This window comes from Scardinius erythrophthalmus, assembly GCF_964197995.2.
Source record: "Scardinius erythrophthalmus genome assembly, chromosome: 9".
NCBI lineage: Eukaryota > Metazoa > Chordata > Actinopteri > Cypriniformes > Leuciscidae > Scardinius > Scardinius erythrophthalmus.
In genome coordinates this window covers 13537137-13560938 of record NC_138229.1, presented here as the reverse complement: position 1 = coordinate 13560938, position 23802 = coordinate 13537137, and the positions used below count along the sequence as shown (strand labels likewise).

The window sequence follows — 23802 nt, the reverse complement described above, 5'->3', positions numbered from 1 at the left end:
ATTGTGTCTTACTCTCACCAGGTTCACTGGACTCGCTATGAATTCCAACTCCAGGCTAATGTTGAACTCTATGACCAAGCTGGAGGAAAAAAGCATTTTTGTCTCTGAAACTATTGTGCATGAAATGAGCCACACTGAGCTAAAGGCCAAATTGCGTAATGAACACGCACAAAAAAACAAAAAAAAACAAGGCACTTCATGTCAAAGGTTGTCAAGCCCTGGGCAAAAGAGCTTTATTTTTCTTTTTTTAAAGTTAATTGAACAAATTTAAGACTAAAATGATGAAATTTCATTCATAAATGGTCATGGTGCTCTTTTCATAAAATGCAAGCGTACAGTGACCAAGGTCCTTTTCAGGCCACCATTTTCTAGGACATTTCCAAGACAATTTACAGTATGAACCCAATACAATGCATAGCCTATAATACTCTAATATTGTGGTTATTGGATGTTCTGCTGAAATGCTATTATTTTAACATATATGGGATCTAATGCTTTTTGTATACTTTTTGAAGAGGAGACATGATTTCCATCACAAATAAAATATGTTTTATAATTTTTAATTTGTTCCCCAAACACTAGGAATCCCATCAGTCCGTGCTGCTGTCTCTGGTAGATTACTTCTTACCTTACATGTTCATTTGACTAAACACAGCTTTGTCTAAATCGTAACATTCAAATCTGCACTATACACTATATATTTATGCACTATGTCTCAACCGTGTAGTGTGTGAACTTTATCAGGTTTTGTCAGAATAATAAAGTTCATACACTACACGGTTGAGTACATAGTGCATAAATACATAGTGTATAGTCATTTCGGACACAACTATTTAATAATTCATTCAAACTGATTTTTTTTATAGGACATGAAGTGAGTGAATTTAGCGTCGCTGACGGCCCCTAGTTTTTCTTTTGAATAACAAACAATGTGAAGTAAAACCGAGCACACAGGTTTTATGTTTGTTAATTTCACTGAGCAAATCTCTAGCACTTAAAAGTGCAACAGTTTCTCAAAAAAAGCTGTATTTGCTCTGCACTATTTACAAATGTATGGTTTCTAATGAAGAAAGTCTGTATTTTCTCAAAATAAAATCAACAGAATTGTGCCATGATCTAGTTATGTACAGCATAAATGAATGAGACAAAACTGAAATGAAATAAGAGGTGGTACCTCTGACATTTAGTAGTTAAGAACATATATCCCCCATCATAAAGAAAAACAAGGCTATTTTTTTCTAAAACACTACAAAATATTTGCTCAAATGTAACATTATTTTCCAGTTGACGAGCAAAATAATGTAAGAGATTCTTTGATCTGTGCAGAAAATGGACAGAAAATGAAAAAAGGAAATGTACATTTCAAACCAAAACTTCCACACATTAAATAGGTCTACGTTTTTAAAATGTCACAGCTCAGAAGCTCTTGATTACAGAAATCCTATAAAGAGTCCAGAAAGAACACGAAGACTTGCAGTGTAACGTCCCTGAAATAAAATCACAATAAATAACTAAAAACAGCTATTTACAGGAATGACAATTTGTTAAGACAAAGACCCCTCCGTAATGCAGAACTGAACAGGATACTGTGATTGTCAGGAGACTGTATAGGAAAAAGGGTTCATGTAAGAGCCATAAGCACTGCAAGGAATGATTCCTCCCAATATTTGTTTCCCCAATTAAAGATAAAAACAGAAATCATGATTAAGTCTAAAATCTGCATAATTTCATTTCTTTGAAAAATGAATTTGAGTCAGCGCAGGTCATGTTAGAGAGGAAAGAAAACTCTGCATTCATGTTGTAGTTCCACAGATCACACAGGGACTTTAAAAGAAATAAATGTCTTCTGGAACTGCATTGTCTTTGGGTTTACGTTGTCCTGGCTGGGGACTGTGTGTGTTATGAGTGGTGTTGTGCCTCCTCATGGCATTTCCTGAATGAGAGGGCACAGAGCTAGATAACTTCTCTGCTGGCATAAACATATCTGCAGAAACACCACAGAAATAGATTTACCAATGCAGAAACACAACTACGAATGGTTTAAATGACTAAAACAGTGCTGCATGTAAGCGATATGAAGATACACATATGAGGTAAAAACAAACAAACAGAGGTTTGGAGTAAAATGATCCCATCAAACTAGGGCTGGGTAAAAATATCGATTCATCAATACATTGCAATTATTTGTTTCTCAATTCAATATCGATTCATCAAATCCTATGAATCGATTCAGCCCGCCGGCCAGTGGCGGCGCTGTGGGCAACACTCTAGAGAATAAATGCACATCCTTGAATGAGCGCGGTTTTTCTAGCGCATTTACTTGAACTTCATAGGCAATATATCTATGGTTTAACCCATTTGAGAGGCGGCCAAAATCAGAATTTAAAATGGACTGAATAAGCTCTCTGCGAACTTGACGAGCGATGCCGCGCTGACATGTATGCACAAATCACCACACACACTCTCTCTCTCAGAGTAATATTATGTTACTGCATAATACATTTTCAACTAGCAGAATAGTACAGAATCACGATACACAGTCTCACTTGTAGCCATGTCTTTATAATATTTCGAAGGGCAAAAATAGGAACTTTTAATTGGCAGTGTTATTTATTGTGTTGACAAAATAGCACTTTGTAATGTTATAATATATGGTTGCACTTTTTTTTATGAGTATGCACATTTTGTGCTTATGTTAACATTTATTGTATAACTTGAATGTATAGGAAGAAAGAAATATACTTCTACTACTTACAGTTACATGCACTTTAGAGGTGTTAATAAAGCACCTGTTTGTTACAGTTGTGTTTTGTATTCAACACATGTACAATATTGTACAGTTTGTTCTGCTAAATAAACCATGACAGGAAACATACTGGGGTCAATTTGCTCTTAAACATTGTTAATACTGCACACATTATTTAAAAATATACTCAGGTACTTAATTACTTGTGTATTTACTTATTATTGAATTGATATAGAAGCTAATAAATCAATATCGAATCGAATCGAAATCGAATCGAATCGAATCCTCAAGAATCGAAATCGAATCGAATTGTGAAATTCCTAACTATACCCAGCCCTACATCAAACAAAGCAAATGTAAACATTTTAACTAGGGCTGGGCGATATGGCTAAAAAACTGTATCACGATATAAGTGTTTCATATCGGTCGATATCGATAATTATTGAATTTTTTTATAACATATTTAAAATAAGGACCAGTCCAGGAGACAAATATATTACATTTAAAGATTTTTTATTTTAAACTTAACCTAGCGATATGACAAAAATATAATATTACGATTTCTTTCTATAAATTCTATAAATCTATTTCTTTCTATTTTCTATAAATTATACATTGATACTTATTAAAGCTATTAATAAAGTTATTAGTCAAGAGCAGTGAGTGATTTTCTCTTTACATTTTGTTGTTTTATTAACATTAAAGGGATAGTTCTTCTAAAAATTCTAATTTTCATAATTTACTTTCTCACGTTGTTTTAAACTCGAATAAGTTTCTTTCTTCTGTTGAAAATAAAAGTTATTTGGAAGAATGTGGGTAACCAAACAGTTGATGTACCCCAGTGACTTCCATAGTATATTTTTCTCCTATGGAAGTCAATGGGGACCAGCTACTGTTTGGATACCCACATTCTTCAAAATATTAATATTAGAAAATATTAGAAGGCAATTAGTACAGGTTTGGAACAACATTAGAGTGCGTAATTAATGAGTTTTATTTTTATTTTTGGGTGAACTATCCCTTTAAGGACAAGCGGCAGCGTAACTACTGTCTCTTTAAGAGCTGCGCGCGACGCGCCTATTATACACGCATTTGACAAGCAGATTTTCTCTCAATTTTCTCAAGTTTGCTTTCACTTTAGACATATCCGACTAGTTTATGTAAACCTTGTGTGTATATAACAGTATTAGCAAAATAAGACTCGAAAGATAACTTAGTATTCAGGCGCTGGTAGACAGGCTTTTAGTGCATGTGAGCTTCACATGTATGCGCTGAGAAACGCACACGCTAGAACAGCGCATCAGCACGCGAAGAGAAACTGACGACGGTCTTGCATAATCTGCAGACGACATTGGTCTGACTACGGTCAGACTTAAGTCAGGCGAGCTGACTTTTCCTGTTTTATCTAGTTAAGAGTGAGTGCCTTTGTTCATGCAATCAAACTTGCTTTGCTGGTTTCTTCCAACGAAAAAAAAAAAATAATTATCGAACGTTTTATCGAACGCATTTTATATTGATATTGATTACGTGTCTATCGCGATACATATCGTTATCGTTTTATCGCCCAGCCCTAATTTTAACCACTGACAAATCCTAAGAAAGAAGGAAGCTGTACGTGAGGTGAGACAGAATAAAGAAGTTTCACCTGGACTGAGTTGGCGAGGACTGTTGGATCTCATGGATCTTAAACTGCCTCCTTCCTTTCCTGTAACTTTGATGGGAAGTAACTGAGACACCTCTATGCCAGCTAAAAGTGTGAGAAGATGTTCAAAATGAAAATCAGCTAAAACATACTGATACCTCTACACCACAGCCCAGGAACGGCATCAGCTCGCACTCTGATGTGATGGAGGTCATAAAGCAGTTCTTACCTGCGCTGTTGGTGCGCTGGTGGGAGTTCCTGTGCTTGCTGTGCTTCTCCTTGCCTTTAGGTTGGGCGGCCAGCTTGGTGGGGATCTTCTGTTGGACAGAGCCGGCTTTGTGGGATTGGTTGGTGGTACTAATGAGGTGGATGGGCACTTCTGCTTTAACAGGAGGGGCTGAGATGCTCTCCCTGCGTGGTGGTACTAGGGGAGGCCTCTCTTCAAAGCTGGGAGAAACCACATTCAATATGGGGTAGGGTGGAGGAGGTAACTAGAGAGAGAGAGAGAGAGAGAGAGAGAGAGAGAGAGAGAGAGAGAGAGAGAGAAAGGAAACTTTATGCATGTACACTTTTTCTGATTTACAAATGGCATGTAAGAGCCATTTTGTCTTTATTTAAACCTTATGTAAGTGTGTGTCCAGTAGGGGTCTCTCTTTGGGTAATTGGTTGCTGAATATAGGTAGGAACCTTCCTTCAGGTGACATGTGTTGCTGGAGGGAAGGTGCACACAGTTTTTTGACGCTAAGCTTTGCTACACTGTATGCCATGCTAAGGAAATCTGTACTGGTGAAGGACTTGGAACTGTGGATTCATTGACTGTTTGTTGGACTCTTGCTTACTAGAAATGAGGACCAGTCACAGTACAATAAATCTACAATGTAAGCATATTAACTTGGTGTGGACATTGCAGTGAATAACACCCAAGCGAGCGTGCCCATTAACAAGCACCTTCCAGCAGCCATCAACTGCTTAAAGTAATCGACTTGGCTGCTTACATGGCACATATATTCAATATGCAAACTTCTAAAACAGTATTGGCCAGAAAAACTGCTTAGTCTGAATGCACACATTGTTTTATTTTACATGTGCACTCATGCATGTGCACTAATGTGTTGTATGAAATATCAGTGGCATTAGAAGATCAGTACATTTTTCTCAGATATAATATAATATTGCCCAAACCTGTATCTGTTCATTCTCCAGGGGAAAGATGGCAATTTTGGGTATGTTTTCATTCTTCTCATACTTCTTAAACTTCTTCTCCAACTGCTCCAGCTTTTCTTTCTCCCTCTCCACATTACGCGTAGAGTCTCGAAGCCGCTCCAGATCCTCCTGGTATTGCGCTCTGGCCCTGGCCAGTTCCTGGTTTTCTTCCACCAGCTTTTCTTCCTGTTTGCTGCATTCCAGTTCTCTCTCCCTCAGCTCCTTCTCCCTGATCTCCGCCTGTTCCCTCTGCCGGTCTCTTTCCTGCTCCCACTGCAGCTGCTCCTGTCGGTGCTGATTCTGGAGCCGCTGGAAGTTGACCAGCTCCTCGCGCTGCTTTTCCAGGTTCCGATGCTTTTCCTTCTCCAGGAGTGTGTTGCCCCTGGGTCTGGACATCAGCTCCTCAATAGTGGCGCGTTGCACCTCGATGTGGCTCTCTTGCTGGTGGACGATGGACTGAGGAAGGAACGGATCGGATAAGGAAATCAAAGATTCATTTGTGTTGATCTGGATCTAGACAGACGAATCTTCTATTTAAAAGTATCATAGGCAACAGGTAATGAATAATTGGATAATTACGAGAGAAGCACTACATGAAATGCACATTTAGAGTTTGGATTACCTGAAGGCTGTAAAGTTTCTGAGACAATTTAGTTACAATGTCATAAAGCTGTGGAGATAAAACAGAAAATGATCAATAAAAGTAACATACGTTTAAAGTAAGTTGACTACACAAAAGAATACGAGAAAAACAAACAAACATGAAATCTGACCTGGTAAAATTTCATCTAAAATTTTAACAGTGAGGCAGGCTTGGATAAATAGGATTGGATTTAGGTTTTTAGGAAGTGACAACATCAATCAACCTTAAACTGTCTTTTTAACTTTCTCCGACATTTGCATACGATTGTTGCATTTTGCAAAGAACTGTCAAATTGCTTTGAAAGCACCATCCACTTGGTCACCATACACCATAGAGTCAATAGATGAGTCCACACAGAACAAAAGATTTTTCTAGAGCTAATCAATGTAAATAATTATTTAATGTTGTAAAATAATGTCAGACAAAGTTATTTATAACGGCCCATTTTACAGAAATACTGTTACAGAATAATGTTTTAGTGGACAAAAAATATTGGTAATTCTCACTTTGCACTCATAGATTTGATTACATCAAACCCAGTTGGGCAGTCACATTCAATCAAGCCGCAAAAGTTCAAATATTTTAACTTAAACGAAGATAATCAAATCGGATCTGAAAATTCCGCATTCGCATATGTTCCGAACTCCATGCTGCTCCCAGAATTCTCTCTTTGTAAATGAATGACTTTCAGTCTATGGTTTATCAGAGAGAGTATATAGGCCGCTTTACAGTTATCATCACACTGTCAATCTTCCAAAGTTTTGAGGAAAAGTGGCTTCTTTATTCCAAACACACAAAGGATATTATATCTCACCTCTGCTTTAGGGAACAAGACTGACAGATACGCACTCCAGCTCTCTAGAGTCATCTCCTCATCTGCCTAATGGGTCAAAAGCAAGAACATACATTTTGGTTTATACCAGTAGTTCTCCAAAAAAATAACAAGCATGATATTGTAGTGTCAGCTCACCGACAGCTCCGGGTTCTCATTAGAATAAAGCTCTCTGAGCTGAGGGTTGGCCCACTGACTTCTGTCCCTCGATCTTTCCTCTAAACTCGCAATACCATCTACAAACAACCAGTCCATTGATCAATGGCAATGAAAATGTAACCATTACATTAATGTCATGAAACAAAGAAAGTTTCTCTTACTTCCAGGCAGCATGTAGGTATCACTCTCAAAGCCTCTGAAAGCATCAGGTCTCTTGGGTAGTGGCACCAGATCCATCCCCTCACCAGGAGGAGTTTGGCCCTGCTCACATGTTAGCAGCAAGTTTTGTAAAATCTCCACTGAAGAAAGATTATAAACATAGATTACAATCCACCATGTTTTAGTATTCAACTTTAGCATACATTAACCTAAAAGTCTTAAAATGTGACTATTCAAAAATACAGTACAACAGCACATCAGAAGGCTTATCACTTGAAATGTAAATAAAAGGTAAGACTCTATTCTGCAGAGAAATACCGTAAGATGTCAATCTGAAAATAAGCATGAATTTCTGCTGTGCAGTGCAAGTCTCACCATCTTTTAGGGCTCGGGTGAGAAGTTTTTCCCCCTGCAGGGGGTCTGTTGCATTCCAACGCAGCAGATGGCGCTCACTTGGTGAGATGTCAGTAACACCGGTCACATAGGCTGCAATGCTGTTGAATAACCTCAGCTTTTCTGTAAGGTTCTGCTCTATCAATGCATCCCGCAAAGAAAGCTTCCCTACTCAGAAAAGAGCATTGAAAAAGAAAAGCCAATACGTTAAATGTGACATCAATTTCTTTTTACAGTAGAGGAAGGAAGACTGATCATAGATTGTGATACAGAAATGTGCATGTTACTTTGAAAGTCCCGGATCCTCACAGGCAGTTCTTCTGGCTCCTCTTCCTCATCTTCTGGACAGCTGAAACATTATCAAAATAATGTTAGAAAAAGACAAAATTTTATACATTACTTAGATTTCACTATTCTGAACTATTTTTAACAAACCTTAATACATTCATAAAGAGTCCTGAAAAAAACATAATGCAGTTTCCCCAAAAATATTCATCATTGATAATAATAAGAAATGTTTTTGTAAGTAATGTTACTGTTATTTCACAGTATTACTGTTTTTAAAAAACATTAAAAAAATACCAACAAACTTTTAAACTGTAGTGTATTTAAAAAAAAAAAGAAGATTTTTTAAACATCAAAGATGGTTTATGAAACATACCATTCCACGGCCTTCCAGATTTTGTCTCGCCAGGTGTTGCGCTCCTCTCCGGAGGAGGTGTGAAACTCATACATCTCAGGAGTGTCCGAAGATGCGGAGATCAGAAACATGGCCTTCTCGTCATGAGCCACTTCACGCACAATGAGCTTCAGCAGTGAAATCACTGCAGGCTTACCATCCTACAGGGGCAGAGAACATGCTGACATTTAATGATTTCGGCAACGCTATGCAAGGGATGTCCGGTACTACCGATAACACCGGGGGGTGGGGGGCACGCTTTTCACTTTCGATTTTGAATTCACGATCACGCAAACTCTGTCTATAGGCCTAAAACTTACGGACATCAGAGAGCCGCTTTCTATATGCGGGGTATTGAAATCCCTTTTGAATTTACGATCACGTGTACTCTGTGTATAGGAAGCAGTGGTACGGACCGCACATTTTACAAAATGGGATATTTGTTGATGACGCTCAGAATCTGTGGCGCACAACATCTTCCTGCATCGTCCTGTCAGTCATCTCACCTCACCTCACTCTAGCCTCAACATGTAATAAGTGAAATCTGACTTCTGCTGCACTGCAGTTCGTGCAGTATGGAGCAGAGAAGACACCTTCAGTTTACAATTGTGGTGTCCGTTGTCGAAATGAACTAAATGGTTTTTCTATAAAAAAAGGAAACAACAGTGGTGCGGTGCCACGGTGGGCAAGTAATGTGATCGTGTACGGCTGAACACTGTGTAACACCGGTAACACAGACTATCGCAGCAAGCCTACTGTACGCTATACATAAACAAAATGCAAATGATTACATTCTGCTCACCAGAGAGGCAAATGTAAGTCTCTGGTCTTTCTCCAGTAACAGCAGCAAAACATCTGACAACAGCAAGACAAGGACATCTAAAGGAATAAGAGAGAAAATACGGAAATGTCTGTCACCTATCAAATTATCAAAGTGAAGCAAAAAATGTATTATAATGGCTTATAGCATCAGAACCATACTGTTTTAGTTTAAGTCCAAGCATGATTTTAATAGATGTGTAAATGATACAATGATCACCTTTGCTTTTGTTGGAAGTTAACCTCCAGTTGAGCATGCCCTCGTGAAGCAGCCTCCTATTGCCCTGTACCATGTCCTCTCTGCGGAACACTCGCCCTTGGGTCATCTTAACCTGGGACTTGGGCTCCAGCTTACTGCTCAAGTCCTTTAGCCTTGCCGCTTTCTCAAAGTCGTCCACATGAGTATTCACTTGTGATATGGTCTCTTTCAGCAAGTCTAGACCTCGTACCAAGTTCTTGTGTTCCTCTGAGTCAACTGTCAAAAGGATGAAAAATCATACAACCTCAATGAAGGTGACTTATGGACATGCTTGTATATATATTGTGTCTGTTCAGACATAATATCCATTATTAATAGGTTCAATGGAAACTGTATTTCTGCAAACACTGTTTAATCTGCCATGCAAAATTGACATTAAAGGGATAGTTCACTTTGAAATAAAATTTTGGTATGTTTTAGCTTACCTCAAGGGCATCCAAGATGTAGGTGTCTTTTCCGCAGTAGTTTCAATTTTGATATTTTTAGGTCAAACCGTTCTTGTCTGTCAGTCAATTCATGCAGGTATATGGTCACTGTCTCAAAGAGCATGCACAAAGTCCAAATTAAAACAATTCCCCATCGTTCAAATTAAACAATTCCCCATCGTAAGTACACATTGATGGCCTAAGACATGAAACAAGCGGTTTGTGTGAGAAAACGAACAGTATTTATATCGTTGTTATCTCTTGAACACAGCACACGTCCAAATGATCTGACGGCGCGGGCGGGTATAGATATATACATAGATGTCGCCTTGGCTATGGTTTCGTTCCAATGAACTGCAGTATAATGCAGTAGACCTGCATTATATGACTGACAGACAAGAACGGTTTGACCTAAAAATATCAAAATTGAAACTACTGCGGAAACAAAGACACCTACATCTTGGATGCCCTTGAGGTAAGCTAAAACATATCAAAAATTAATTTCAAAGTGAACTATACCTTTAAAAGATTAACTCTGATGTTCTGCCAATTAAGTACTTTTCACTTTTTACATTATAAAAACTACACAGCAGTACCTTGTATCTGTAATAGAACCAAACTACAACTAAACTTTTCATTTAAATCTTCATTTCATTTTCAATTTCATTTACAATTATTTCAGCATTCACATATACATTTCCGTAAAAGTTTGAAATCAGTAAAAAAATGTTTTTTTTTTTTTTTTTTACATTTTAAACATAATAATAACATAAGAAATATTTCTTGAGCAGCGAATCAGCATATTAGAATGATTTCTGAAGGATCATGTGACACTGAAGACTGGAGTAATGATGCTGAAAATTCAGCTTTGCATCACAGGAATAAATGACATTTTAAAATATATTAAAATAGAAAACTTATTTTAAATTCCGATAACATTTCACAATAGAACTGTTTTTAATGTATTTTGGATTAAAAAAAAATGCAGCCTTGTTTAGCATAAGAAACTTCTGTAAAGAACAATAAAAAATAATCTTACCGACCCCAAACTTTTGAACAGAAGTGTATAAACATTTTAATGTCCTACTTTTTTGAGTTACATTAAAGAATAAACAAAAAAACAACAATACAAACTCAAAACAGAACAGACACTCTCCGCTCTCCAGTTGAATGCTCAACAAAAAAAGACCTTACTGGCAGCAAACACTGCTGCCAAAATTACTATTTTAAAGCTATGGATAGAACCATCCATACCTACAACTTTCATTTGGCTATCTTATTTTAGGCAAGGCAAGGCAAGGCAAGGCAAGGCAAGTTTATTTATATAGCACATTTCATACACAATGGCAATTCAAAGTGCTTTACATAGAAGAAATTAGATAAAAATAATAATAATAAAAAGAAATAATAAAAAGAAATAAGAATAATTAAAACAGTTTAGAAAAATAAAAAATAAAATACAGTACAGTACAAACAGTCGGACGAACATTGGCACAGTGCTCATTCATTAAATGCATAGCTAAACAGAAGTGTTTTGAGTCTGGATTTAAAAGTGACTACTGTAGGAGCACGTCTGATCTCCTCTGGAAGCTGGTTCCAGCTGCGGCTGGCATAATAGCTAAAAGCAGATTCGCCATGTTTAGAATGAACCCTTGGTATTTCTAGCTGATATGATCCTAGTGATCTGAGTGATCTGTTGGGTTTATATTCAGTGAGCATATCTGCAATGTATTGAGGTCCTAGGCCATTGAATGATTTATATACCAGTAATAATACTTTAAAATCAATCCTAAATTTAACTGGGAGCCAGTGTAAAGACCTGAGGACTGGTGTGATATGTTCATATTTTCTGGTTTTAGAAAATATGGTTCATATTTTCTGGTTCATATTTTCTGGCTTTAGAGACATTGTATTGCTGGAAGGTACCACTGCCAAGGTCAATGGCACAAAGGACAAGACTATTCAGAGCTGGACAAAAATCGCAGAGAGTTTGTTAGATAAGCTGAGATGTTGACATCCTACAGCGGCAGTGGCTCAGTGGTTTATGTAGATTGTCTACAAACCGAAAGGTTGGTGGTTCAATCCCCGGTTCCACCTGACCAAGTGTCGAGGTGTCCATGAGCAAGACACCTAACCCCAGCTGCTCCTGACGAGCTGGATGGCGCCTTGCATGGCTGACACCGCCGTCGGTGTGTGAATGAGTGAGTGAATGGGTGAATGTGAGGCTATGTAAAGCGCTTTGGTGGCCATAGGTCTGTGAAAGCGCTATATAAATGCAGTCCATTTACCATTTACATTTCCCTCTTTCTCTTTTCTTTTCCCCCCACATTCTACATATCCCTTTCTATGTAACTGTTTTGTTAATGCTTTTTTCTGTGTTTATATGTGGACATTTCATGGCATCTGTCTGTATATAGTTCATGTGAGCTTTGATATGTTCCTTGTATGATAAGTAAAAAAAAAATTTGATCACAAAAAAAACAAAACAGAAAAAAGACCGGATACTTTTTTCTTGAAAGCAAAGTAAACGTACCTTCAGTGTATTTAATGACACGTTCAAACAGAACTGGATACTTTGTGATGCGCTGCGTTATAAGGAGAATAATCTCTGGTATTCCTAATCTTCGTATAATGGACAACTGATATATTTTCTGAGGACAGAAAAGTTAATAATGATCAGAAAGTGAAATGATTCACAGAATATAACATATCTTAAAAGAATATTATATAAAACACTATTTTTTTTTTTTTACTTGAGTACAAAAGGTCAGGTCTTACTCTTATTAAAGCCAGGAACTTCTTGTTTTGCATTAAGTCTTTAGAGAAGTTGACTGCATCGGTGTGGTGACTGCAGAACACTCCATAGCTGTATTGCAGTCTGTCTCTTATTTCACCTGAGAACTACACACACAAACAAACATGCAGATCAGAGAGCACCAAAGATAAACGCAAAAGATTTTCATAACAATACCAGAAATTAATAAAGAACTATTCAGGATATTTACACTTCTAAATATTTAAGCACTGTTAAGAAGATGAAATATGAACACTGCTTCATTTAATCATACACACACTACCATTCAAAAGTTTGCTCTCTGTAAGATTATTTTACTGTTTTTAAAAGAAGTCTCTTATGCTCACTATATGTTGCATTTATATGATTAAAAGTACAATACTAATACTAATATTGTGAAATATTACTATAATGATATAAAACAATTTCTCAGAACTTAGTTCACTTTTCTTGGCCACTTGCTATAAAATTTAACTCACGTCAAGATGATTTTAGTGGATGTATGAAGTGTGCTGGCAATGTAGTTCATCACATTAATTATAGACATGCTCCACTGAAGTGTCAAAATACCTTTTTTAAGTTAAAGCAAAACAATTAATCTTTGGCTTGAGAAATGTGCATGGCCTATATCTATAAAAAAATGCCACTTTATGGCATCCTAATTTAATGTTAAACAATAATTCCATTCATTTCAGGAAGCACCTGCTGCTTAGCTCAGCTCTGGGGAATGTGGATTCAAGGATCCTATAAAGGACACTGGATGTAACTGACAGTTTGTTGATCCAAAGCATTCAGCTAGAGAAATGGGTCTTAGCTATTAAGCCTCAAGTATAAACTTGCCTGTTAGGGCATCTAACATATCTATGCACATCCTACAGCAGATATATGATAAAGATACCTGTGCGATGAGGATGTCTCCAATATTGTGGATGCAGTAATTCTGGGTACTGCCTGCCTCCATGGAGTCGACTCTTCGCTGTTTAAGGCGGTTGAGGAAAAGCATGTGCACCAGTAGCAGGTTATCCACCTGTGGAAAGAGCCTTTCCAATCGTGTCTCATCCATTTGCAGGGTCTCACGCAGTTCTCGCACATACACGCCCAAAACCAGCTTTAGCGTCCGCACGTGGTTTATTTCAGTCTGAATCAGCTCTGTCATAAAAACAATAACAGACTTTTTTTGTATAGCTCAAATTAAATTTCTACGAGAAAAATAAAGTAACAAAACAAGTTATCACACCCCTTACCATGTATCACGTCCTGTCTTTTAATGGCATCTTTGGAATAGTTTTTTAAATACTGCTGGTCAACAGCTAAACTCCAGGTGGGAGCTTCAAAATCCCGAGCTTCTGCTTCTAGTTCTTCACGCAGCGCATTATAACGACCATCTGTGTAGAAGAGGAGTAAATATACACTTCCCAATGACATCAACAAACAATACCTGTGATGACAACAAGTTCAATGGCTACAGTAAACGGGTTAAATAGCCAACCGTCAATGTTGATGGAGTCAGCAGAATATGTGGACAGGACATTTGAATCTTCTGGAAAGGACTTGACTCTCACAGAATCGATTTCTTCCATCTTATGTTCTGAAAAACTAAAAGACAGCCAGAAGACAATTAAAACAGTCAAGAAACACTGTTAGACACTCAGTTTTGGAGGGTGAAGCATGTCATTTTTGTGCCACCAAATGGAATCATAAAAATAAACAGGTTTCATAAACATGCCACTGACCAGGTTGATCAGCACTATGCTACTGTTCAAAAGTTTAGAGCAGTACAAGATTTTTTTTTTGAAAAGAGTCTCTTATTTTCACCATGGCTACATTTATTTGTTCAAAAATACAGTATAAAAACAGTAATATTAGGGCTAAACGACAATATCAGCCAATAATCTGTATTGTTTAAAAACAGCCGATGATCAAGGCCAATTATACCGTCCATCAAAAGGGGGCTGAAAAACGCGTCAGACAGCAACTCATACTGTGTGTGTGAAGAAAGTGTCTTGTATTGAATTTAAGGCTTTAATCAACAATAAACAGTTAAAAAATAGCAACGTTAAAGCAGGCTCTATTTGACTCATAGTTCAAGCCAGGGTTGCCAGGTCCGCAGTTTTTCTTTACACCAAACTTTATTTGTAGCGCTCATAGACATCCACTAATTGTAAAGAGTGTTGCGCTGTCTCAGCTTTCAAATTCTGTACATTTTATCATAAAATTCAAACAATAAATGGGGTTTTGACTGTTTTAAATGTGACGTGACCGATCACTGCAGCCAGCGAGTCTTTTCTTCCACTTTAATACAGGTTATAGCATGAAACATGATATAGATGCATGAACAGGTATATTGAAAGATACAATACAACTTACCAAAATGTATCATGTCTCATGTAATCGCTCAATTTATGTTTCAATGACGGAAAGATGTTAATAAAACAGCGTGTGAACAATATGTCACTTAATGTAGCATTTGCCTGAGGAAAGTTATCCAATGTTCAGTTTTTTAGTTAGCTATAAATAAAAACACTAGAGTGGAGTTTACTGTTAATTACATATGTGTGCTTGAAGAAATTTGTCATGAAGACAAGTGTTTATGAAAGCAACTTTATGTGCTTTTGAGCTGTATACAAACATTTCAATTTTTATTTGAGTGTAATTATTATATCTGAATATAAATAGCAGTTGAATATAATAGTTTGGGCTCTGTTGTTAATTTTAACCTCTAATATTATAACAATGTACAGGTAGCAAATGAGAGGGTTCCCTGTATAGTTTACAGCATTATTTGGCTAAGATTTCTTTTCCTTAAAATCAAGCTATCGTTATCGGTAACGGCAGATATCACTCTTAATAATCCGCTACTGTTATCAACAGTGACAATTTTGTAGCAACTTTGATGGCAAAGCTGAATTTTCAGCAGCCATTACTCCAGTCTTCAGTGTCACAAGATCCTTTAGAAATCATTCTAATATGATGATTTGATGCTCAAAAACATGATGTTCAGCATTCTTATTATGCTGCTTAATATTTTTGTGGAAACTGTGATTCTTTAATGTCTTATCAGTCACTTTTGATCAATATAATGTGTCCTTGCTGAATAAAAGCTGCTGCTGTACTATTACTACAGTTCCTGTCCAGGATGCCAGAGCACTGACCTGTGGCCGTAGTGATAACCAGAGGAGGTTAAAGGCTGGAGGATGAAGTTTATCTTTGCTGTGAGAGGGTCATGCCTGCCAGCGCCAGGTAAGTCATGGAGCAGATACAGCCAAATGCAGGATGAATAGTCTCTGTCAGACCTGAGCATAGAAGCAGAAAGTTAGCTTGAGGTCTGTAATTTAAAGGAACATTCTGGATAAAATACAAATGTAGATGCATCAACAAGTTTCTTCCTGGTATCCAGATACAATGTAGAAATTACTGGGTTTCCAGGATTTACATGTGTACATTTAGCTGTAAAAGATGTAAATCAATGCATTGCCATTTTTTCCCCAAACTAAGGGACAAGTGGAAACTATTTTCTGTGGTAATTGGCAGCATGTGTCAGTTTTTATAAACTGCAATTAACCTTAAATGTTCGTTTAAGTGGCATCGAGTAGGGCACTAATTTGTCATGTCATTAAAAATGATAAAAAATAATTTGAGACCATTATTCATTATACAAGACATCTGTGCAAACAATCATTTAAATGGATCCATATAGGCTACACAACATAAGAACTGAGTAAGATCAAATGAATGAATATCCCTGTTCCACACATTTTGCTCTTAAATCTATCTATGGTAAAAAAATAAAATAAAATCTTAATGCTCTTTGCGTGACTATCGCGGTGCAAGTAAAGGTTACAGAAGTGTATCTGACATGATTCACTCTGGTTACACTTCTGGTGAACATACAGGTATGATCTGTTTTGGTTTGACTCTGGCACACGCACATGCTGAAGTGGAGGACTGATCAAAGGAATGCATAAACTTATAAACTTATAAAATTATAAATGATAAACTGATATAATGTAATAAAATCTATATAATGAATCCAATGTAAGTCGCTTTGGATAAAAGTGTCTTGCTAAATGAAAAGCATTAACACAGAGGCTATACTAGACACAGGCAAGAGAAGGGACGTGCTAATGCAAGTAATGCTCCAGTTCACTCCTGGGAAAAAAGAATAATGAAACAAATCTGTTTCTTCTCTGAAACAGCAAACTGGTTTTAGTTTGTCACATACCTAAGCTCTTGTCAGACAAGGTTAAATTGCAGAAGACATGACTACAGTAAACAGGCTTGCTTTTTTTTTTTTAATGGATCTTTATTTTTGGACTTTTACTAGAGCAAAAAAAGTATTGATAAATTCGGAGGAAAGTAAAATTTGAATAAAAATGTAGATTTTAATTTGCCTTATCCAAAAGAGATGAAATGTTTCTTCCAGTTTCCAGTATGTAAGGCTTTGAAGCACAAAAAAAGAAAGAATTATTTATTTTTTCACACAGATCCAACAGCCAAATTTATAATGTAATTAATCAAACACTTTCTTTCAAAAGTTTGGGGTCAGTAAGTTATTTTGTGTTTTGAAAGAAATTAACACTTTTAATAAAGTATTATTAAATGAATACTTTTATTACGCAAGGACACATTAAAAAATTGATCAAAAGTGACAACGAAGATATTTATCATGTAACAAAAGATTTCTATTTCAAATAAATTGTTATTTTGAACTTTCTATTCATCAAAGAATCCTAAAAAAAATATCAGTTTCCTAGGGCCTATCTTTCAAGTTTTAATTCAATATTAATAAAAAAGGATGTCTAATCATTTGAATTCATAAAAATGTAACAACTTAATTTAACATTTTAATAATAATAAATTATGTGAAATGTTTTTTTTTTATAAATTCTGTGAAGTATGTTTTAATTTGGATTCTGTTTTTCTTATTATTTAACTACATTAATTAACATTAGAGAAATACTTCTAAAGTATTTATCAGTCTTAGTTAATGTTCATTTTAACATTTATTGCTACATTATTAAAATCAAATGTTGTATCTATTATTATTTATGATGATGATCAAATTTTATTTGGTTACATTTTAAAGTTTTAATTTGCTAACACTTTACAATAAGTTAACATTAGTTAATACATTAGCAACGAATGAACAGTATTATTATTATTTGTAATATTGTTATTTTTGGAAGTATGGTGCATGGTGAAATGTTTGTGAGGTGAACTCTGCAAGCAGCTCTTAAGATTAAGTTTATGTGGAGTTTCCTCATGTGAGATGGCAGATGCTGAAAACACCACGAGCGTAATACACTCCTTTCAAAAACATTCAAAAAATGTTACGTTCAGTGAGAGAGCCTTAGCGATCAATTCCGATTTATTGCTCAGACACGATTTTTCTGTACAGCTGTTCACATTGTTGTTATGTCAGACTCCAGTGTGAACAGATTATGGTCCTGAACTGACCCGCATACGGAAAAAAGAACAATAAAAAGATGTCATGCTGCACACTGTCATATGGAAGTAATCACAGAGAACATTAAAGTAAGTGATTACGCAGTTATTCATTAGTGTAATCTCCTGGGGAAGACTGTGAATGTATGCACAGGCAATATAAAGAAAACAAAGATGAGAAAAAAGAGAGCAGAGTTTTTAAACATTTATGATACAAGATCTCATGTTTTGCCTGTATAGAGCTGTCACTGATAAGTTCTAAAACATCACTGTCCTTCCGCAACGGTCTTGATAACTTCAGGTATGTATTATCTTTGAAGTGACTCCCATGAGTGCAGAGTTGAGATGAATGTTGCTCTAGACTAGAGTGACGTGAAAGTCGCATGAATTACATAATGACTGTTCAGACTGAGGTCGCACTGCAAAACATCTGGGGCCTCATTTATAAAACTTTGCGTAGGATTTGCGTCAGAAGTGGCGTACGGATGAAACATAGGACGTGCGTACGCTCAGAAATATTTGGATTTATAAAACCGTGCGCACGCACATACTACGCAGTTTTCCCTTGATAAATCACAATCAATTCTAAATGTAGCGCAGCTTTTGCGGCTTCATGTCACGCCCATAGTTGCCCATAAATAGTCCGTGAAACGCCCAGAAGTTAATATTCATCGATTGCGAAATCATGGCAAACACAGAGAGGAAAACCAAGAAACGTAACTTCACTCAACTAAGAGCGCAAGATCAGCCATTGTGCGTCATTACGCATTGTGATGGCATCATGGCATTTTATTACCATCCATTTGACTGCATCTGACAAGCTACAGATGTCTTATGAGGATGAATTGCATAACATGCCAATATTATTGCATAACATATTTCACTTTTCTTTTTGCAAATATGTGTTAATTTGCATTTCTGTTGTAATCTTCGTTTGATTTTGTTTGTTTTACACTGCGGATCGATCAAACGGGTGTTTATGTAGGCTGTTAATTGTATGACTTGCTTTGTGAAGTCTTCATGTTATTTATTAGAGGCAGTATTGCCATTTCTTTTACACAGCGGTCTACAGTTTCACACACTTTCACGTGTTTCTTAGATCTGCCGACTGTGTCGCCATTTCTCATTTCACCCGTTTTTGTGCGTACGCCTGGGTCAGAGTTTGCGTGAAGGACCGCACATTTTCCCGTCAAGTTTTCTTTTTATAAATACCAATTATTGCGTAGAGAGCAGCGTACGCCTTCTTTTGTGCGTACGCAACGTTTATAAATGAGGCCCCTGACCTGTATCGGATTAAGGACCACATATGGAAGTGGCCCAAATCTGAATTGAAAAGATCAGATTCCATGTGGTTTGTGCCGTTCACACTGGATTTGGGCCACATTTATACCTGCAGTCTGAACTGAAGCCTCACTGACCCCAAACTTTCGGACGGCAATTTGCTTTTGTTTTACAACATCTAGTTTTAGGTTAAGATTTACAGATCTATTTAAAAAGGCTAACACTGCCTATTAAAGATGCTTTGTCGGGTCACTAGGTTTTCACCATGTTAATCACCTTTAAGCATTTTTTGCAGTCCACCTCAGAATTTGTCCTAAAGTGAGGCATGTGACTTTTCAAATGTACAAAAATTCCATGTAGTTTGTTAATTATTATAAAATGTCATAAAAATGGCAAGTTAATTAATAATAATTAGAAAAATGCTGCTTCAAATAGTTTTAGATGAAGTATTGGATGACAGTGCAGGACACCATGTGATATGTCACCTGACCTGTTCAAAGGCTTAATTCTGAAAATAGCCAAGCAAAAACATAGAAAAGACACAAGACTAATATATATATATATATATATATATATATATATATATATATATATATATATATATATATTGTTGTCATATTAAGTGGTGATGGGAGAAACTGTCTTAATATAAAAAAAAAAATCACCTTGTTCAACTTATGAATTTGATATGGCTACAGTTGTACAGCACTCATCTGTTACAATGGCAAACAGCTTCATCCTCAAGGCATGATACACTAACAATGCTTAATAGCACTTGAACAATGTGTGTGTGCTGCTATTCAAACAGTACATTCATTCATAAAGACTAGCATGTGTAAAGTGCATGAAGGCTAAATAAAAGACAAACCTGCTCATAAACACATGACTAGTGCTTCATTATGAGGAGAAGGATACTGACTAGGATGCACATTTCACACTCAAATTCAGCTGCACCTTGATGAATGGCGGTTAAAGGAACTGACTTTGCACTTCAAATTGCTAGGGGGCCAAGAAGAGTCATTGCATGAGCCGAGTCGCACTAAAATAATGCAGTTATGTAATGCAGGTGGTTTCATTACTGTACTATTCTAGATGAATGATAACTTCTGCTGCAGGCTGCCGCTGGATGGAGATGATTCATGAATATAGCCAAGTGAAATGAGGCTAAGGTTTATGCTTATCGGTCAAACAAGAAAAGCAGGCTGCTCCACTCTGCAGCAGAGAGTAGAAACAACAAACGCCCTCCTTCCTTTAGATTTAGTATAAGACACACGAAATTTGACACCTCCACCATATCCATTGTTTAGGCTATCTTATAAACTAAAAACCGCCGTTTTGAACTAAAACAGCAGGAGGGCATTGGTTACATTAATATTAACTGGTTCGCTCTAGTTTTCATGGTGTGGTAATGGATTCAGCAGCTGCAAAATGCCAGAATTTCTTGTTTACACATGCTGTAACTGATTTACTAGTTCTGTTACTGTGTGAAAAATGCCTGGCTTGCAAACTGCCTATGACCATGAAGCCAACCTCCCCCTCTCACACATCAACAGGCCAGATAAAATACAGAAAGTCTCTGTTTCACACACACAAAAACAGATAAGCTACAGATTACACATAACCTTAAAAGATGCTGACCTTTACTGCTAGTCCAAGACAAGCTTTTTTTGAGATTCTAGTTTGTCTCAGTTGAATTTGTTGGGCTCTTGATCAGAGTAAAGGGACAGACTGACCGAGTAGCAGTTTCATGTTAACATATTATATTGAAAGCTATAGGTTTATTAAGCTGTAACATACTAAGTTGTAAATAGTATCTATTTATATGTTACTAGTACTTCATTTCTTATTTCTTCATTTTAATTATCCGTTAGATACCAGTACGAGTTACGGGTCGTATTAATTCAGACACAAGCTCTTGTTCAACACTAGTACTTCTTTCTTCTACAATCATAATAGTAGTTAGTATCTATTCCTGGTTTTCTGAGGATTTATTAGATATTATTCTTATTTATGAGACACTAGTTTCACTTTTTTTTAATTTTGTCATTTTAATTTCTAGTCAGGGTTATTATAGTTAACTAAAACCATAAAAAACACATTTTTGTTACTTAAAATATATAAAAAAAAAACTAGTTGCAAAGGCAATATTCTCCTTTAGTTCATCTTTTCATTTAGATTAACTTTATGCACTAAAATAACCAACACAATTTAATAGAAACTATATTAGTATATCAACGGTATATCAATGCTGACTTTATAGTTAAATTAAAATGTCCCTATAAGAAATTTTTTAAACATTACTACAAACAACTGGAACACACACGTGTTTATAAAGAGATACAAGTGTCTAAATGTTTACTACCAGAAAAACCAAAATATATATTAGTAACTAGTTGAATAGTTACAAGTAGCTAAAGTAGCTAATGGAGTTATTCAAATTGGTACCATGAACAAATGGAAAACATATTAGTCGGAAACGAATAGTTCACATCTGAACCACAAATTCCCAATGAAAAAAATAGCATAAATTTGCTATTTGTTGATGTTGCAATAAAGGCAGTATTACAAAAGAACAAGGACTAGTGACTGATTGAACAGATACCAGTATGAGGTTTGAAACGTTAGTGAAACTGAGGTAAAAGTATCTAGAACACAGGGGAGGAAAAGTCTGATTATCTTACAAACACAAATTCCCAGGACCACAAACCAACCTCACTCAGCTTTTCTACAGATCTGACACTGGTGAAACTAGTGTCATGAGCGAATGAGGCATTCTTCAGACAGATTTCGAGGAATGCAATGATCGAACAGATAACCCATCCTTTATGACTCATTATCAGACCAGAGGACAAGTGTAAACAAAGCAATCAACAGATCATAAAACATGGCATGGTTTCATTGACCACATCTACTCGCAACAATAAACATGCCATGCTCAGCTAAAAAAACAAAAACAAAAAAAAAAACACATGGTGGTTATTTCAGAAGAGACACCATTATTAATCCTAAAGTGAAATCACGGCGAAACTTTTCCTGCTACTGGTATAAGTTACGCCACACTCCTCTCAAGAACAGCCGCAAGGATAAATGAATGATAGGCCACGAAAAACTCTATAAGTAGCCTTTAAAAGACGTCGTATATCTCTAAATAAAGTCAAAAAGATTATTTAGAAATGAGAATACATGTTCTGTAATCTATGAACCACAACGCCAATTAAATAACACGAGGCCTTGATGGCAAACTTTAAACACAAAGAGGCTCGCGCAAACTTTAGCTACAAAAGTTTCTACTTACCATTTTTAAAGAAACATCACATAATATCCTATCCACCTTTTTCGGGACAGTTTCTTTTCTTTACTATCTTATCTTCTTTTTTCGACACAGTTTCTTTTCTTAGGCATCCACCACACCGGTAACAACAAGTGCAGTGCACATATACAGGAACGATGGTTGTGTCCTCATACACACACTCGCGCGCGCGCGCACGCACACACTTCAGTGTTGCTTCACTCGAGGCATGACGGGAACAAGGCGGCGGGGTTTGTGTTCACCATAGACAGTATAAGTAGGTGTTCACACATCCAGCAGCACTCCTCCTTTTCTCCACAGTTCACGCCAATGTTATTTTAGTGTAACTGTAATTCTATTGTAATTTTTATTAATATTTTGAATTCGTTTTTATTTGAAGAAATTTGTTTTAGTAATTTTGGTGGGGTTTTAATTCATTTTTTATTCGTTTTTTAATGTCTAGTATATAGTGTTTATTTATTTCAGTTTAGTGTAAGTTATTTTAGTACATCAGGTGAAACTGAATTAAATGATAAGTTTAGTTTTTTATATTTTAGTTAACGTTTAGGCTATAGTATTTTATTTAAAGTAATGATTTTCTTTTAGATTTGAGTTTTAATTTACAATAATAACCCTGCCTCACCTGTGTGTTAAATATTTCAGCAACAAGACAACTAGATTTAGATTTCCTGAATTAAACAAGACAGTAAAAGAAGTGGACTGGGATAAAGGGGAGAAAATAGAAATAATTCTAAATAAATGAAATTGAACGGGTGAGGTTGGGCCAAGTAGCCTATAAGAGAAAATAACTCCGCTTGAATGACTTTGCATTCCACTTTTTAATGAAAATGGAATTTTGCTGTCCATATTATATTATGGCACAGTGACATGATCGACACTGCATTCCACAGAACCTGCTTTGGTCACTGGTCAGTCAGACCGCTCACATCTCGCAGTTGTCAAGTAGTAAAGCTAGTCATGGATAGCGTAGCAGCAACAAACAGCTCCTCAGTCCCGAGTCGTCCTGTGAAGAT

At 36.3% G+C, this 23802-nt stretch overlaps 1 protein-coding gene across 3 annotated transcripts; it reads right to left on the bottom strand.

Annotated features, from left to right (window-relative positions):
- Positions 1 to 202: 202 nt before the first annotated feature.
- On the bottom strand, positions 203 to 23016 carry arhgef18a (rho/rac guanine nucleotide exchange factor (GEF) 18a). Of its 3 annotated transcripts, none has more exons than XM_081373594.1 (20): positions 22775 to 23016; positions 15906 to 16046; positions 14243 to 14349; positions 13998 to 14138; positions 13652 to 13902; positions 12738 to 12860; positions 12493 to 12610; positions 9496 to 9750; positions 9259 to 9335; positions 8439 to 8617; positions 8065 to 8126; positions 7760 to 7945; positions 7387 to 7524; positions 7205 to 7302; positions 7049 to 7114; positions 6214 to 6261; positions 5571 to 6047; positions 4618 to 4879; positions 4392 to 4493; positions 203 to 1984 (listed from the first exon to the last, which is right to left on the bottom strand). In XM_081373594.1, the coding sequence occupies exons 3-20, from the start codon at positions 14331 to 14333 to the stop codon at positions 1827 to 1829; spliced, it is 2832 nt and encodes a 943-aa protein (XP_081229720.1). In that variant the 5' UTR covers positions 14334 to 14349; positions 15906 to 16046; positions 22775 to 23016; the 3' UTR covers positions 203 to 1826. The 3 variants fall into 3 exon arrangements, with proteins under 3 accessions (XP_081229720.1, XP_081229721.1, XP_081229722.1); XM_081373595.1 differs by having other exon boundaries at positions 203 to 1933; XM_081373596.1 differs by lacking the exon at positions 4392 to 4493 and having other exon boundaries at positions 943 to 1984.
- Between the last annotated feature and the right edge of the window lie 786 nt (positions 23017 to 23802).

Excerpts from the sequence above, each read along its gene's own strand:
- arhgef18a (XM_081373594.1), bottom strand. The coding sequence starts at position 14,333 with ATGGAAGAAATCGATTCTGTGAGAGTCAAGTCCTTTCCAGAAGATTCA. Across the intron at positions 6,262-7,048 it reads TCTTGTTCCCTAAAGCAGAG|CTTTATGACATTGTAACTAA; the intron begins GTGAGATATAAT and ends TTATCTCCACAG. Across the intron at positions 1,985-4,391 it reads TCCTCGCCAACTCAGTCCAG|ATATGTTTATGCCAGCAGAG; the intron begins GTGAAACTTCTT and ends GTGTTTCTGCAG.